Consider the following 17,310-nt stretch of genomic DNA (forward strand, 5'->3'; position numbering starts at 1 on the left):
GCCTCTCTCTAAACCGTGCCGAGCCGAAGCGGAGGCAGGAAGGTTTTGACTGCCAGGATGTACATTCCTCCAAAGTCAGCTTCGTTTTCACTCCAAATGACATCCAAGAATGATCCAAGTGCGTGTCTGGAGCGCGTGGGGGTTGGTCTATGGGCGGGGTAGCTCGTGCGGATGCAGCTTTTTCCATTGGGACAAGCTGCACCTCATCAAATCAACGCACGCACGCAAGCACCGACAAGACAAGATGGGGAAAGTTAACGGCTGCCTCAAGTGCCTTTTTGTCTTCTTCAACGTCGTCTTTGCCGTAAGTACGACGAGTCTTTTCTCGGATCGCGCCCGAGGGAAAACGAGACAAAACGTCTTTGGAAGAAAACCAAAATCGTTTTTGCTTGATATTGTAACCGAAACTTCAACCGTGTGTGTGGACTGGACAAGTCAATGGAAAAGTCTCCAAAGTTGTTCCCCCCCCCCCCCCCCCCCATATGACAGCAATCATTGGCTCTTCTAAAAGTTTTGTCCCCACCAAATACACATGCGTATCTGCTCCGTGGACGACGAGAAGAATCCGACTTTGTTCCATTCACTTTTAAAATGGGCAAAAGCCAGCAAATGCTGAGTTTGTGCAGCCGGCAAACTGATGACAGTTTGCGGCCGGCGTCGATAAGTCGCCACAGTGTGCCTCTTCTCTTTCTTCTTTGTTAGATCGTCGGATGTCTGCTGATCTTCGCGGCGGTGAAGACCAGCGTCTACAATGCGCAGGTGAGTGGCTTCCAGCTGAGCCACGGTGTAGGCACCTTCACTTGGGCCAGCGGGGGAAGGTGTCAGATTTCCTGGAATGCTCGTGAAGGCCGTGCCGAGAAATGCCGTCATTGAGAGGGAGAAGAAAAACGACGCCGTTTTGTCCGCAGGGAACCACCGGCCCCGAGCGGATCTACCAGCAGGTAAGACCACACGCACCACGCCGCGCCGCACGCATGACAGGCCCTTAGCGTCTCCCTGAACTGCTCCGTGCATGCGAGCCCCATAAGAAACAGCCCGTCCGTCCGTCCGTCCGTCCGTCCGTCCATCCGTCGGGCATTTTGCGAGGAAGCCGCTCATCTTGGCCCGCTGCCAATTCACCAAAAACCAAATTGAAGGGGCGGCGTGACAACGCAAAATGACCCATGGCTGGCAAGTGGGCCATTTTGAGCCCCAAGCCGGGCCACTCCTCCCCCACCGGGCCGCCGTTTGTTAGACGCTCCCGAGGCTTTATTAACGGCTCGCCTTCCTCGCGTGCAGTCCTGCGCCGCCGAGGTCATCGTCACCGACAGCGAGTTACACCTTTGACCGGCAAGCGCGTGGCGCCACAAAGCGTATAACAAATGTTTTCAGGCGCCTGCCTGCACTATCGCGAGACGTTTGCTCTCTCGCTGCAGCCAGCCATTCCTATCATATAAAGCGCAAAGCCATCCAAGTGTGTTTTGGGACATTTTTACAAATGAACAACATTAAAGTGTATCCCAAAGTGTCTCGCTTCCAGTGTTTGGACTGGCGCCGGTGCCGTGGCGAGCAACCAAAACAAGTGGCGTGGTGTTTGTGGCTTTCCCTTCATTTTCTTCATCATGTGAAGAACACCCGCCCTCCGTCTCAACCGAATTGGGAAATGGGCTTGATTCGAGGGAGGGAGGGAGGGAGGAGGCGTGGTGACGTCATCGTTCCGCGTGAACAGATGGAATGCGGCTGGCGCCCGCGCGCCTTCACTTGTCAGCCAGCAGGTGGCAGCAGCAGTGCAGCCGCAGCAGCAGCGCGCACGCACGCACGCACGCACATTGGCGCTCAAGAAAGGCAGATTTGCAGTGCTCGAATGAGGCAGCCCTGACATAGTTTGGCACTTTGGTGGATTTGCAGTAGTAGAATGAGGCGGCAGGTCTGCCACAGTTTGCTACACGCACGCGTGGCTGCCAAACACACAGTGGGCAAGCGAGGTTGTCGTCTGATAATAGCAGCTATCCATCAAGTTGTTTGCTTACTGCCAATGTTTCATTCTCCATCTCAAATGAGGCATGAACAGCCAGAAAAATGCACACCTCCCTCCCCACTTCTACGCACGCGCAACCAAAGCTTGTCACTCGCGCCCTCGGCGCGGCGTCCTTTCGGAACTTTTACGCGTGCTCCGCTAACTCATTTCCGGCTTTTATTGCTTCCATTGCTTTCTTTCTTTTTTTTTTTTGGTTCCTGCCACCTGTCCGGGGTGGCATACTTCTTTTGTCCACAGGGAGCAAGTGTGAGCAGAGTGGCAGAGGGCCCAGGTGCGACTCATCAGGCTCGTTAAAGGAGAGCATGCTGTCTGTCAACCGCTCGTCGCCTGAGTGTTTGCTCCATTCAGTGTGATCTTCTCCCCGGTTGTGCCTCAAGCTCCTCGCTCATAGTTCCCGCCGCGCTTGCGAGGCAACTTGCAGAGCAGGGCCACCACTTGTTCGTCACGTGCTCAACGCGGGCTTTGTCAATTGGTGCTTTGCAGAAGTTCACTTGACTATTTTGTTCACGGCTCAGTGATTGTCGATTGGCACGAGGAAGCAAGCAAAGTGAAGGCCGCCCGCGCTCGTCCGTCCATGTGAGTTCGCGCACCAGAGTTGAGCTTTTTCCTTTCACCGCTTGTCGATAGTCACCCAACTAGCAGTTTGCGACCGCAGGCAGAGGTCATGTGACTTGTGTGGGCGGCAGGTGAGCTGCATCCCGACGTGTACGGCGTCCGTCTCTGGTGGCTAATGTGGAAAGTTTCACCTTCAAATTATGCTTCGAGCTGAGCAGGCAGGCAGGCAGGCAGGCAGGCGCGCGCGAGGCTCAGCTGCCTCCCCCGGCCCCTCCCCTCCTCCTCCTCTTCCTCCTCCTCATCCTCCCGCACGAGGATGTGAGAGCGGCAGCGGCAAGCTGTCAAGTTGACGACAAAATCTTCAGACGCCGTGCCACGTTACACAGCACAACACGGCATGCTTCGACTTTGCTCAGCGCCAGCCAACACAAAGCAACCGCTCGGTCGCCTCAGCGGAGCGGAGGAGCGGAACCTTCTCAGCCTGCGTTCGATGTCCGTCGTGGAGCCGTCCGCCACCGCCGCTGCGCCGTGCTCGGGATGCTTCGTGGCTTCCGGCTGAGCGGACTTCCTGCGTGACGTGAGTGTAGCCGGCTCGGCTCGTAAGGAAGAGAAAGAAAGGGAGCGATTTGGGGAGAAACAAAATAAAACCAAGAAGGACTCGTCAGCTTGTTCTCGCAGACTCTGCAAAGTCAGCGACTGGACGGAAGCGATCGGCCGGACGATCGGCTTCCGATCACCAATTAGCCAATCGCGGACGCGCGCAAAGGCTGGAGAAAACCATTTGGGAAAGAAAAAGAAAGGCGTGCTCACCGCCTCTGGTCGCGTCAAGTACCATTGCGCTCGTAGCCAAATGTAGCGCTTCTATACGGGCGGGTGCGCGGCAAGTGAGCCAGAGTGAGCTACGGCTTATTTGGAGACTGCTTTGCATTCAACGCTGGCTTCCAGGTGGCCTCGGAGTGAGCTCTTCTTCTTCTTCTTCCTTCTCTTGCCCGCCAGCGGTGATCAGACGTCGGCCCGTCACAGCAAAGTTCCCCCCCCCTCATGGGCCCGCGTGACCTGACGTCGGGCGTCACGCGCAGCGGGCGCAGGATGTCCGAGCAGTGGGCGGCGTCGGTGACGGGAGGGCGTCCGCGCGTGATTGGCGGCAGCGGCGAACGTCCGGCCAGCGTCCACAAGCGGCTCGTCGCCGCCTTCGCGCTGTCCGTGGTGACGCTGGTGGCCGTGGCCGCCGTGGCCGTGGCGCTGGCCGTTCGCTTCCAGGAGTGCGGGGGAGCCGAGGAGGAGGAGGCCGAGGCCGGGGGGCCGCCGGGCGCCGACAGGCCGAGCGGCGGCAGGGGGGAGCGGGTGTCGGCGGCCGAGGAGGAGCCGTGGAGGAGGAGCCGGCTGCCCGGCGCCGTCAGGCCGCGCCACTACGACCTCCACGTGGCCGTCCACATGGACAACTTCACCTTCTCGGGTGACGTCGGCATCGACGTGGAGTGCCTCAAAGCCACCAGGTTCATTGTGCTGCACGCCGACAGACTGGAGGTAGGCACGCCGCATCCCGCTTCTGCCTGCTAGGTGACGGCACCGTCGGCCTCGCCCGTCAGCAGGGTCTTGGGAGAATGGGACGGTAGCTCGAGTCCTGACCCGAGACTCCGGTCTCGACATAAGACTCGAGAGAGGCTTATGCTCGCAGAATAATGATCTATAACTTGAATAAGATTTCAGTCCCGAGAGTAGCTTTGAATGTCGCCCCAGAGAAGCTGGCCGAGGTTTGGCCACTCGCGGAAGGTCGCCGCGCTTTCGGCCAGAAAAGTTTCTCATTGCTCCTCAAGCTTTGCTGCGGCGGTCGCAGGTGTCGAGCGTGGCGGTGACGGCCAAGCGGCCGGGGGGCGGAGCCGTCCGAGTCCAGCGCCACTTCGCCTTCCCGGCCAATCAGATGCTGGTGCTGGTCCTGCACCGAGAGCTGAGAGCTTCCAGGACGTACCGCCTCGACGTCACCTTCGAGGCCGCCATCGAGGACGAGCTGCTGGGATTCTTCAGGAGCTCCTACGGCCTCGGCGGCCAGAGACGGTACGGGCCGGCCGGCCGGCGGGCGGGCGAATCTTCCGTTTGCCAGCGTGGAGAGAGGAAAGTCTGGTTGCGCTCAGGTACCTGGCGGTGACCCAGTTCAGCCCGACGCACGCCCGCAAGGCTTTCCCGTGCTTCGACGAGCCGGCCTTCAAGGCCACCTTCTCGCTCAGCCTGCGTCACCACGCTCGCTACACCTCGCTGAGCAACATGCCGGCGCTGGAAGACGCCGCCGCCGCCGGCGGGGAGGACGGCTGGACCACACGGCGCTTTGCGCGCACGCCGCCCATGTCCACCTACTACCTGGCTTGGGCCGTGTGCGACTTTGCGTCCAGGGAGACCAGCACGGACGGCGGAGTGACGGTGAGTCCCGCCGACGGCCCGCTTTGTCTGCCATCTGATGGCCATTGGTGAAAAGACAACTTCAAACTACGGTCTTTGCGTTTTTTTGGGATCCGGTCAAAGAAATAGTTGCGCGGCTCAAAATGCCTGTCCACGTTTATGCCCGCATGTCTCATTTTGTCTGAGACTTGGAGAGATGATGTCATCCAATTCCTCCAGGAAGTGGACACGGGTCACTTCCTGGCATTCCTAAGCGCAGCTGTGTCGCATTAGCGCACGCCCCGCGGCGCCAGCTGCGGCCCGTCGGTGGCGCGCCAATGGGACGGACGGACGGACGCCTTTGTGTGCCTGCCGCTTTTGCTTTTTGGGCTCCCGACACGCACACCAAACGCTGATCTTGGATGGCGAGCGTGAAGATGATGACGTTGTGCTTTTCCCCCAGATCCGTTTGTTGGCCCGACCGGACGCCATAGCCAGCGGTGCGGGCGACTATGCGCTTGACATCACCAAGCGTCTTCTGCCCTTCTACCAGGACTACTTCAAGGTGGCCTACGCGCTGCCCAAACTCGGTAAGCGCGCTCCGGCGGCCTCGGTCCTCATCCGGCAGATGTTTGCGCCCGTGGCGGCCGCGTCGCGCTGTCCCCGAGCGGCCGGGCGCCATCTGTTGTGGCTCGGCCTGCGCCGCTCCCCCGAGTGCTCCAAATAAAGGGCCCCCTTTTTCATCCTGCTTATGTCAAAGCACTCAGCACACCCCAACAACAGTGCAGAGGGGGTAGCTTGGCAACACGTATTTCCCGCCAGCCAGGGGGGGGGGAAATTGTCCCCTTTTATGGCTCGGCCAATAGCCTCGCCGGTCAATTTGACGCACCTGTCGGCCGTGTTCTGGCGCAGTTACAGAGTAGTAAGTCACATGGCTACTCGACCGCCCACTTGATTTCCAAAGCCAATTGAGAAGCGACGAGGAGTTCCTTTGCGCCCGAGCGGGAATGCGGAGGCTCAGGTGATCCGCCCTCGCGCCCGATTGGACTGCTGAGTTGCGTGGAATTGAGCCTCCATCTGGGAAGCGGGCCGCCCGCCCACATGGCCAAGCCTCCGGGCTCACACACGCGCTCGCGCACGCACGCACACGTGCACCTATTCACCATGTGCGCTTTTCTGTCTTTGTCCGCGAGCCTTGTGCGGCGCCTCAGGCCGACGCGCCACAACAGATGGACTTGAGCGAAGCGTGCTTGCGCTATGCGACAGGCACGCACGCACGCCCGCATGCACGCATGCGGGGAGAGCTCGGGGCCAGTCAGCTGTCTGCGTGCTGCTCTCAAGTCACAACGAGTCCACTTGACTTTGTGAGAAGTTACACAAGCGCCCTGCTGCTCTGCTGTTCCTAATATTGTGACCCCAATGAAAGTTGCCTCTCCTCCTCTGAAAAGCTTGCGAGACGAGATGATGATGTTGTCGTCGACGAGCCCACCGAATGTGTGCCGCAAGTTACCGTGGCAACCGTAACAACGACCGGAGGTGGACGTAACCCTTTCCGGGGCTGCCGTTGGGACGCTTGTTTCCACAGCAACCGTCCTCGGCGGATATGGTTATGACACCTGCGAGTCATTGTAGCTTATCGGTGAGCGCCCGGGTCGCCAAGGTGACCCCGGTGACATATGCGGATGCAGCGGTTACCTCGGCAACCGTAAGGCACACTTGCAAGCGGCTGAAGCACGCTCACACCCGTACATCGGGCTGCACAATGCGTGCGTGCGTGCGTGCGTGCGCCCCGCTGAAATTAGGACGCGTCAAAAGCATTTGCCGTGTGACGTCAAGTCCGCTCGCGCTCATTTCGGGCTGGCTTTGCCGGACCGCGATTTATCCCTTCCCACGTCAACCCAGAGGAAAAGCTTCTCAACTTTTACAATGCGATCAGTGACGGGCCGTCGCGCCGCGTTGACGCCTCTGTGATACGCTCTGGTTGCTTGCGCGGACGTAAACAAAGAAGAAGCAATTAGAAAGACGCGGCATGCACGTTAGTGCAGAGACAGAGAAAAAAGGTAGCGTCTTTGGTCAACTGACGCGGGGAGACAGACGTCTGCGCCCGCATGCCAGTTGTCATGTACACGCTCACGGCCAAAGAGCCGCGGGACTCCGCCTCAGCCTCAAGCTGATGAGATGAGAACTAATTGCCGTCCCGCTTCCGCGCCTGCGGCCGGCCAAATAGCGCATTAACGTAATGAGGCGGCTCCGGGGCTCCCACCAGCCGCACACGTTGACGCCCTAATCCGATAATTGCGCACACGTCAACTTGAATCGGCCCCTGCGCAAAATGGCAAGACGGGAAGAAAGAAAGAAAGAAAGAAAGAAAGAAAGAAAGAAAGAAAGAAAGGCGGCCAAGATGGACGCTATTCTCTGCCTCACCACGTGTCGTCGGTGTGTGTGGGTGCATCCGCGTGATGTGGATGTGCGTTCCTTTATTTGGTGCTCCATGTCAGCGTGTGCGTCCAGTTGCGCGCTCTCAAAGCGGATGTGCTTCGTGTGCTGGCGAGCGGGCGCCACCAAGCCAACCAACCCATCGCTCTCGCTTCAATTTCAACGTCTCATTTGCATGTTCGGCACCGTGCGAAGAAAAAACGCCGTCTCGCGATTTTTGGACCTCTGACTGTTTCCGTGGCAACCCGGCACGTTTGTATTGGTTGAAGCGTTTTGATTTTGCTCTTTGCCCAACGCACGCACGCATGCACATAGACTTGCTGGCGGTGCCCAAGCACCCGTACGCTGCCATGGAGAACTGGGGCCTGAGCGTCTTTGTGGAGCAGAAGATCCTCCTGGACGCCCAAGTCTCGTCGGCGTCCTACCAGATGGAGCTGACCATGGTGGTCGTCCACGAGATCTGCCACCAGGTGAGATGGCCGCAAAGGCGCTTGGGATTTTCACCCACGCAAAGGGCTCAGCGGGCGGGCTCTCACGGGATGGCCGAGTCACATGACCATTGTCGCCCGCCTGCCTGCCTGCCTGCCTGCCCGCCCGCCAGTGGTTCGGCGACCTGGTGACACCGCTGTGGTGGGAGGACGTGTGGCTGAAGGAAGGCTTCGCTCACTACTTTGAGTACGTGGGCACCGACTTCCTCTTCCCCAAGTGGAACATGGTGAGTCCGGCTACTGACGTCGTTCCCTTCGCCAGCATTGCCTAGCGCCAAACATCCGCGTCAGGATTTTGCACGTACGCTAAATGTCGGTCGCCGAGGTCAAAGAGGAAGGCCGCCGCTCGCTCCAGGAAACAGTCGTCTGCCAAGGCGTGCGCGCCGGGACCCATCTGCCGTCCGGCCTAATTAGCCTTCTTTGCCATCGAGCGCTCTTGTCCGAACTGCGTGTGCGTGTAAGATGTGCCGACGGGCTGCGTGCAGGTGTTAGTTGATCAACAAGAACCCAATGAAATGACGACAGGTACTTGCAGCTAGCTAGCGCACATTTTCATTGAACATCATCTGGCTAAAAAATGAGCCGAGTCATTAAAAGTCAATCCGCGACATCTTTGAATTAGGCCGATGATCTCGCTCGATGAAGGGAGGGAAAAAAAAAGTTGCTGTTCATGAAGTTAATTAGCAGTGAAAAAGTCAAATGGGGGAGAGAAGAAAAAAAAAAAAAAAAAAGGACGCACCGTGGCTGATTAAGCGTGACATTCATTAGTAGGAAAGCTGGACTGTAAGCGCTAATTATCCGCGGCCACGCCACGCCACGCCACGGGATCGGGCCCGAAACGGACGGCGCTCGCTCCAAATGGATGTGTGCGCGCACGTGAGGATGAGCTTTTCTTTGCGCTGGCAGGAGAAGCAACGCTTCCTGACGGACGTCCTCCACGAGGTAATGCTGCTGGACGGCCTGAGCTCCTCTCACCCCATCTCGCAGGAGGTGCGGGACGCCGCCGACATCGACCGCGTCTTCGACTGGATCGCGTACAAAAAAGTACACCCACCGCGCAAAGAGACTGCCGTCGTTATTTGTTGCTCGGCTCCACCGTCGCCTTTATTTGCGCGTCCCGTAGGGGGCGGCGCTGATCCGTATGCTGGCCAACGTGATGGGACAGAGACTCTTCCGGAAAGGACTGAACGTGAGTAAGCGCTGACGCAATGGCTGCTCGCCAGTGCTTTGGAAAACCTTGACTTTGACGTCCAGGATTATCTGCTGAGTCACATGTACGGCAACGCGGCGCGCGACGACCTGTGGAGGAAATTGTCTGAGGTAAGCGGAGGGAGCGATTCCTCTTTGTTATTCCGGCAGGTGAGAGAGGACCGTGTGATTTTGTGTCTCGTTCAGGCCATGCGCTCCGAAGGGCGGGACATCGACGTGGGCGCCGTGATGGACAGGTGGACTCTGCAAATGGGCTACCCCGTGGTCACGGTCAGCAAGAACCCGGCGGGGCAGCCGGCCACGCGGTACATCAGCGTCAGCCAGGAGCACTTCCTCTACGGACAGGACGGGCGGGGCAACAGCAGGTGAAAGAAAGCGCGGCGCCGTACGGCTCTGATTGACAGCCGAACCAAATGTTGTCATTGTTGTTTGTGATAGTTTCCAGTGGCAGGTGCCGTTGACGCTCGCCGTGGGAAACGGCTCTCGGGTGTCTTCGGAGACGCTCGTCTGGATCCGCAACAAGACAGGTGCTCCGGCGGGCCGGGCCGTCCGCGGGCCCGTCGCAGCCCGGCTAATGGTCGTCCTTTGGCTCTCGGGCGGCGCCCCAGAAAGTCACGTGATGAGCGAGATGGACGACAAGACCTGGTTGCTCGGCAACATCAACCAGACGGGCTACTTCCGCGTCAACTACGACCTCCAAAACTGGAAGCTGCTGATTGAGCAGCTGCACGCCGACCCGCAGGTAACGAACCAACGGCCGGCAGGCCAGCGAGCGCTTTGCCAGACAGAGTGAGCGCGTCACGACTACGTTGCGTGCGATGCAGGTCATCTCTGTGGCCAACCGCGCCGGGCTCATCGACGACGCCTTTAACCTGGCCAGGTGAGGATGGAACCCACGCGCAAACATGCGCACGCAAGGATCAGCACAGAAAGGTGCGCGTGTGGCGGCGGCGGCCGGCGCAGGGCCGGTTACCTCCCGCAGGGCGTGCCGCTGCAGCTGATGGCCTACCTGCCCCAGGAGGCGTCCTTCCTTCCCTGGCACGCCGCCAGCCGAGCGCTCTACCAGCTGGACAAGCTGCTGGACCGCACCGACGATTACAACCTCTTCAGCGTAAGGCGCGCGTTGGCCAGCCCGCCGTGGCGACGGCGCATCTCTTGTGCGTGTGCGTGTGTGTGTATTTGCAGGACTACGTGCTGAAGCAAGTGGCAAGGCGCTACCATGAGATGGGCTGGCCCAGTAACGCTGTTAATGGCGAAGGCGGCGTCCTACAAGCAGCTTACCAGACTGAGTAACACACACACACACACACACACTCTGGCTCTCTTTCTCCATACATTGCCACGCACACACACTGCTGGTGTGTGCAGGGAGCTGCAGCGGGAGCTCATCATGTTGGCGTGTAGCTTCGGAAACAAGCAGTGCCACCGACAGGCCGTGGCGTACATCTCCGACTGGATCTCCAGCAACAAGAACAGGTATGCATTTGGCCCTGGAGAAAATGGCCGCAGACGGCCGCGCTGGCTGGAACGTGCCTGCCTGCCTGCCTGCCTGCCTGCCATCAGAGTGGACACGCTCCATCACTGGCCTGAATGACCAAAGTGCATTCCTGCGTGCAGTCGACCTACATTGTCACTTAAGCATGACGTGACTTAAGTCAGCTGCCACATCAAGTGAAGCACAAGCAGGAAAGCCCGTGCGTGCGTGCGTGCCTGCAGGATCCCGCCCAACATTCGCGACGTGGTCTACTGCACGGGCGTGAGTCTGATGGACGAAGATGTCTGGGAGTTCATCTGGATGAAGTTCCACTCGTCAAACGCCGTCTCCGAGAAGAAGATCCTGTTGGAGGCGCTCACCTGCTCCGATAACGCCTTCCTGCTCAACAGGTCCGTTTTTCCCGCCGTCCGAGCGGCGAGTTTTCGAGCGCCAGCTCGGACACGGCGGGCAAAAGAGCACGTCTGAGCCCGCCTGCCGTTTGCCAGGTTACTCAACCTGTCGCTGACGTCGGAGCTGGTGGCCGAGCAGGACGCCATCGACGTCATCATCCACGTGGGCCGCAACCCTCGAGGCCGCAACTTGGCGTGGCGCTTCTTCCGCGACAAGTGGGACGTCCTGGACGCCAGGTGAGCCACGACCGAGCCTCGGCTGCGCGCGACCGGTCACGTGACCGCCGTGTCCGGCTTCTCAGGTACGGCGAGGCGCTCTTCATGAACTCCAAGCTGATCACCGGCGTCACCGAGTTCCTCAACACAGAGAAGGAGCTGGATGAGGTAGCGCCGCGCCGCTCCGCACCGCACTCCTGGTCGCTCCTTAATGGCAACCTCCCTTCCGCCTCTTTGCCCGCAGTTGAAGGAGTTCATCCGATCCAGTGGAGAGGGGGCGGGACCCGCCATGCCCCGGGCGCTGGAGATCGTGAAGGGCAACGTGCATTGGCACCGCCTCCATCGGCGACACTTCTACCAGTTCCTGCGCAAAGGTCCCGCCCCCGTCCGCCGCCGCCGCTCTCTGCCGAGCGACGTCTCGCTTGCAGCTTAACCACTCGGAAGGACTCGTGCGATTGATTCTCACTTACCGGCCACACCCAAGCAAGTCGGCAGCCGTTAGCGGCTAGTGGCTAACGTGAGCGATGCTAATGTCAGATAGCCGGTTTTGTCATCGGTTGGGCTCCGAACAGATCGGCCGCAGCATGCCTTTTTGTGAGAACTCGTTTTTTTGACTTTGTGGGGGGGAAAAAAAAAAAAAAGAGCCTGGAACCTTGGCCCCATCCAAGTCCCACTTAGCCCATCTCTCCCAACCAATGGAACACAGGCTTTGCGTTGGAGTGGAGTGGAGTGGAAAGGAAGCTCCTGACCAACTCCACGAAAACATCCACCAGAACAGAACACCTTTTGTTGGGCAAATTTATTTCTAATGGTCATCACGACTTTGCTGATCCTTGCGTGAAGTATCAATGGAGTGTGAAAATGTAAATTATTGTTGAAGACTGTGATGTGGAGGAAATAGGAAGTGGTAGATTTTCTTTTTTTTTTTAACGCAAGTAGTAGGTGACTTCCTGGGCTGTGCTTTCCTGCCTTCTGATTGGCCAATAAATGCAAACCTTGCTGTTGTCACTTAACGAGCACAGATGCACACGAGCCAGTGTGGCTTGAGAGCTTCCACAGGGAAAATGGCGCCATGCAAGTTGTTAGGAAGCTAAGAGCGGACTGGACCACACCTGCAAACAAAGGTCGGTCGGAGCGCACGCCAGGAGGCCAACAGCTCTCGGCCCGCTCGATAAGTGCTCCCGTACGCGTTCGGGCGCTTTAGGATGCCAGCTAATCCTATGCTCGTTCCGCCGCCTTCTCCCTGACAGCCTCTGGCCCGGCCGGCCGTGCTCCTCCGAACACCAGCAGATGGAGGAGGAGGAACGCAAGCGCCGAGCGAAGGAGGGATCAATATAGCAAGTAAGGAGGGAGAGCCGGGAGCGCACGGTAAGCGTTCCCAAATGCCGCCTTCCGCTCCGGGAAGAGACAAAAAGTGTCCTTTCCTGATAAGTGTGGTGGCTGGTTGCCAAGGCAACAGATTCACCACGCATCACCGTGCGCCCCCAAATGAGCTGGCAATTTCCCGCAGGATCCATCACAATGCTTGAAAAGCGCCCAAGCAGCGCCCCGCCCCGCTTAGCTACAACGGCGGGCTCAAAACATCCCGGGGAGGATTTCAGGCTTTCAGCCCAAATATTCCACAGCAACGTTGGCTCGCCGATTGCAGTGGGTGGCTCTTTTTTCATCTCTAGGCACAATGTCGGAAACAATGTGCAAATACGGCGGCAGATGTCGGCGAGCAATGGAAATGGATTCTCTATTTTTCTGCCTCGGGCAAAACATTGTCTGTCGTCTTTGACATTTGGCAGAAAACGCCGCCGCCGCCGCGTCGCTCGCTATCTTCCGTCGAGTCCTTTTTCTTCCGCTCGGTCAAACGCTGAGATGCGGTCGCCAAACGCTCTTTTGTTTTGAAAAACGACCGAGGCAATTAGGATACGGGGCCGAGCGTAGAAAGACCAGCAAACGTTTGCGCAAATTGAAAGGAGGTGAAAGTAGGCGGCCAGATGACAGCCGCCGGGCCAAAGGTCAACTTGAGAAGTGACTCGGCACTTATGCTATCGCTAACGGCATGCCTCGCCCAAACGCTCTGCTCTCCCTTTGTCATGGCGCTCCTCTCGGTGTCCCTACCCCTTGTGTGTGCTCGGTGATGGGAGGAGTCCGCTGATTAGCTGATTGATGGCGCCGAGGCGAAGCTAGGCGGCAGTGCGGCACGCTTGGCTTTGGCTCGTCAGTCTTCCTAATTGGACCTCCTGCAGGGGGGCCGGGTGTCCAATGTGCCGCCGACAGACGGCTAATGATGCGGAAAATGCCACCGCCAAGGCTAACGTGCGCTTTGCTCAACGATGACTGATGTGTCTGATCGTTTGGCATTAAAAGGAGCAAAAAGTCATCAAGTACATAACAAAAAACGCCCCCCCCGATCTTTGTGTCGAACGAGCGCAACCTGCGAGCCGAGTGGCGTGCTGTGCCGTGCCGCGAGTGCGCCCTCCACTGGTTGAAAATGGCACCGCACCTTTCCTGCAGACGGAGCCAGAATCCCCCCATTTTCCCTCTCTTCTTGCACTAGCGAACTTGTGCATACTTGTGCCGTCCGTGTACGTTGCGCATCTTTGAGTGGCAGCTTAGTGACTTTTCAGTTGAGCTATGTTGTTTGTGGCATTGAGTTTATTTTTCCAAAAAGCACGTGTTGGTTCAGTGAGAGAAAGAAAAAAGCCTTATTCTCTGGCACCAAAGCGGGAAGCCAGCCGTCTTTTGGATTCAGTCGGGACAAGAAAGGTCGTCTCCGTCGGCCAACCTCCTGTAGAGGTGCGCCAGCTGCTCGGGCGTGGGCCTTTTGGAGTCGGGCGTGCACGCCACGTCAAAATCGGACGAGGACTGCGAGGAGGGAGGCGGCTCGTCCGCTTCCGAGGCGGCGTCGCGCTTCTGCCAAGAATGATCGGAAGCAGAGGCGGACGGCGAGAGAGAGAAGTCGTCGTCGGCGACGTCGTCTTCCCGCTCGCTCGACGGCCCGGAGAGGGCGGGGCTAAGGGGGCGTCGCGCCTGCCGTTGGCCGTTGAGGTTGTTCTGGCTGTCCACGGTGAAGAAGTCCTCCCATTTGGGCGGCTCGCCGCAGGGGCTTCCCCTTTGACCCGGCCATTTAGTCTGGTCGCTTTGCTCGTCCTCCTCGCTGTCGTCGTCGTCGTCGTTGGACTCGGTGCAGTCCATGAAGTTGTTGATGTCGCTGCGCTCGCGTGCGACAAGCCACGGTGAGTCTTCCTCGGGGGCGGCGTGGGACGCTGGCTGGGACGCTGCCTGGGGCGCTCTGTGCTCTGTCAAACAGCCAGAAGTGATTAGCACACGCTAGCGCTAACGGGAAGCTCGACGTGGACGCACCGTCGGGGAGATGCCGACTCGTCCGCGGCAGCTTCTTCGGCGGAGCCGCCGCCAGGCCATCAAAGAGGTCGTCGGCGCTGTCCGGATCCGCTGAGACAAAGACGAGCGTGAAGGAAGTTGTCTTCAAGGCTCGGAGGTGGGTTTGTGATGTGCTATTTGAAGTGTGTCTGTGTGGCATGTCTGCGATGTGTGTCTTTGAGGCACGCTTCTACGTTTTGGCCCACTGCTCAGCATCTTTGCACGTGTGGGTGTGTTTTTGTGGCGCATCTCACCATCAGGCGGCGCCGTTGTCAGCGTGGCACGGTGGCGGCGCCGTTTGAGCAGGCCCAGCGGTTTGTAAGCCAAGTCATCCCGCGGCCGCTTCCTGCACGTCATCCGGAGCCTGCCCGACGGACGGACGGAAGGACGGACGGAAGGAAGGAAGGAAGGAACATTTTGCCACTTTCACCACCTGAGGAGGTTTTGCGGGCTTTACCACTCACATGCGCGTGACCTCGGCGAGGGTGCTCCCCATGGGGACCACGTTCGGGAAGACCTGCACGGGCTGCAGGTAGGACAGGAAGTCCTTGACCTGATTTGGGGGTAGCGTTAGGCACTTGACTGTGACATATTGTGAAATTGAAATTCCAAGTCCCGTGGTGTGACCTCACTGACCTCGCAGTAGGACGAGTGGAAGCTGAAGCAGGCTCGGAAGGCGTTGCTCCCCGACCTGCAAAAAGGAGAAGAGCGTGAGCCAGCCAGCCAGCCAGCCAGCGGACGGACGGGCTGATGGCCAGCAGGGGCCTTACTTGATGACCACGTCGCCGGCGTGCGTCCTCTCCCCGAACCACATGGTGGACGGCTTGATGCTGAGCACACGCGGGTCGGCACCAGTGTCGCAGGCGCACGGCAGCCGGTTGCCGTGGACGTACTGTTGGCTCTAGCCCAAAACAAACTTTGAGCCGCGTCGACCTGAAGGTGGCGCGCGGCTTTGCGGCGTCACCTTCCGGTGTCGGCAGGCGTGAATCTGCGTCCGGCGCTCGCGGGTCACGTAGCTCAGGATCTCCGGCATCCTCCGGAACATCAGCAGGTTGTTGACGTGCACCTGAGGGCGGCAAGATGCTAAGGCACGAGGCGTGCGTGCGTGCGTGCGTCTTTGAGGCGTGTGTGTGCGTGTGTGTGTGTGTGTGTGTTTACCCGCGTGTTGAACTCCTGGCCCAGCCTGGTGAACAAGTACTCGTAGCCGTAGGCCGCCTTGCAGTTGAGCCAAACCACGTGCAGGGCGCTGCGGGCGATCCAGTCGCCCACCAGACGCACGATAGCGCTCACGCACGTCTCCTGCACACGCAAGCCAAGCGCTGGCTGAGACTCGGCTTTTTTTGTATGAAGCCAAATAAAGTCGAGATATGTTTGGACGACTCGGTTTTGCGTTTACCCGGGAAGGAATCTGGTAGAAGCGCGGGTCGAAAAAGGTGGAGTCCACGTACACGCTCCGGATGTCCTTCACCCTGCGCGCCCGACGCCAACGGTAAATTGAAGAAGATGAGGCGACGGCAGAGACATACCCGCCGCCCGAATGCAGATGTTCCATCCTGGTGACGTCCCCCAGCGCCAGCCTAAAATCTCCCGTGTACAACACGTTTCCACGGCAACCTTCAAACAGGAACCTGAAGAAGGCGGCGGCGTCATCGTCGGGTTTCCACGCTCTTCCGGCCGTCGTGACTTACATGACGGATCCGGGACAGTGTCCGGCGGGGAGCAGCGTCACCACCAGCTCCTCGCTCTGCACGCCGGCACATTTCACGTTTTGCGAGAGTTGGCTGGCGAGAAACGCCGGTGGGCGGGCGCAAGGCCGCACATCTCACCTCTCCTGACGTCTCGTCCACCAGCGATATCTGAGTGGGGCTCTCCAGCTCCAAGGGAACCTCAAGAAAAAAGAAATACGTTTGGTCATACTTTTGCACGGCGCTCCAGAAGAATGGCTACTTGAAACAGCCGTGAGCACACAACGTCGCTGCACGTCTTACAATGTACCGCTCCCAGAAGAGGTGCTTGCGGCTGCTCAGCAGAAGTTCTTTGGTCACCGGCGAGCAGTACAGTTTGACTCGACTGCTGAAAAACAGCACAGCAAGTCAACCTCCGCATTGGAGCAGAATTGTGTTTTTGGTGTTTGTGATCAAACGTGCACGTCAAGCTCTACTCCATCGAGTGTTCCGCGCGCCCGCCCATATTTGGTGTTACACCGACGGGCTTCGATGCGATCGAGGGGCAAATCCTCAAGTCATCCTTTTACGTCGCCACCTCAGCATCATCTCATCTCTCCTCTCCTCTTCTTCCTCCCTGGGAAGGAGCAAAGGAGCGAGCGCTCTTGTGCATTCGAATCACCTCGAGCGCAGTCTTCGCTTCAGTTTGGGACCTTTAATCCCTCTCATGTGATCTGAAGGCGCAGACAAAGAAAGGTTTCGCTATTTTGCGAGCGGAAGGCAGGCAGGCAGGCAGGCAGGCGAGCGAGCGAGCGAGCTGCCGACGAGACCACCTCGCCTCACCTCACCTTTGTGACAGTGCGACAAGAAGTAGGCGCGCGCGTGCAAGTTGTCACGGTCGAAGCAATCCAGAGAGATGTTCGGATATTCCTTCATTCGACCCGCAAACGAGCTCATGTTGGCATCGATACGTCCGTGAAAGCCAACAAATAGAGTCAACTTTCTGTTTTTGTCACCATTTCTGCCCTCCCTCCTCTGACACTGAGTACTAAAGTGTACAGGGTGTTCGGGGGCGCGAGGGCGGATGTGTTACGTC

General features: G+C 58.6%; 2 protein-coding genes across 4 annotated transcripts; one reads left to right on the forward strand and one right to left on the reverse strand.

Moving 5' to 3' along the window:
• Positions 1-20: 20 nt before the first annotated feature.
• On the forward strand, positions 21-15,838 carry LOC147040528 (thyrotropin-releasing hormone-degrading ectoenzyme-like). Its single transcript, XM_085902141.1, has 25 exons — positions 21-941; positions 2,255-2,593; positions 3,569-4,099; positions 4,410-4,627; positions 4,705-4,987; positions 5,409-5,535; positions 7,697-7,851; positions 7,983-8,096; positions 8,776-8,913; positions 8,993-9,058; positions 9,124-9,189; positions 9,265-9,443; positions 9,517-9,605; positions 9,687-9,820; positions 9,903-9,958; positions 10,042-10,189; positions 10,264-10,367; positions 10,447-10,554; positions 10,795-10,962; positions 11,059-11,199; positions 11,265-11,346; positions 11,423-12,302; positions 12,429-14,668; positions 14,811-15,082; positions 15,194-15,838. Exons 3-22 carry the CDS (start codon positions 3,614-3,616, stop codon positions 11,609-11,611), a joined length of 3,051 nt encoding a protein of 1,016 aa, XP_085758267.1. The 5' UTR covers positions 21-941; positions 2,255-2,593; positions 3,569-3,613; the 3' UTR covers positions 11,612-12,302; positions 12,429-14,668; positions 14,811-15,082; positions 15,194-15,838.
• On the reverse strand, positions 13,536-17,308 carry dclre1c (DNA cross-link repair 1C, PSO2 homolog (S. cerevisiae)). 3 transcript variants are annotated; one of them, XM_085902146.1, is made up of 15 exons: positions 17,063-17,308; positions 16,897-16,948; positions 16,539-16,623; positions 16,377-16,436; positions 16,239-16,294; positions 16,077-16,178; positions 15,947-16,019; positions 15,709-15,849; positions 15,515-15,616; positions 15,321-15,451; positions 15,187-15,241; positions 15,015-15,103; positions 14,805-14,914; positions 14,533-14,622; positions 13,537-14,468 (listed from the first exon to the last, which is right to left on the reverse strand). In XM_085902146.1, exons 1-15 carry the CDS (start codon positions 17,169-17,171, stop codon positions 13,918-13,920), a joined length of 1,806 nt encoding a protein of 601 aa, XP_085758272.1. In that variant the 5' UTR covers positions 17,172-17,308; the 3' UTR covers positions 13,537-13,917. The 3 variants fall into 3 exon arrangements, with proteins under 3 accessions (XP_085758271.1, XP_085758273.1, XP_085758272.1); XM_085902145.1 differs by having other exon boundaries at positions 13,536-14,468; positions 15,947-16,178; XM_085902147.1 differs by lacking the exon at positions 16,897-16,948 and having other exon boundaries at positions 13,536-14,468; positions 15,947-16,178; positions 16,539-16,851; positions 17,063-17,296.
• Positions 17,309-17,310: the final 2 nt, after the last annotated feature.

Source organism: Syngnathus leptorhynchus, chromosome 21 (assembly GCF_054491065.1).
Source record: "Syngnathus leptorhynchus isolate UIUO chromosome 21, UIUO_Slep, whole genome shotgun sequence".
In the NCBI taxonomy this organism is placed as follows: Eukaryota; Metazoa; Chordata; class Actinopteri; order Syngnathiformes; family Syngnathidae; genus Syngnathus; species Syngnathus leptorhynchus.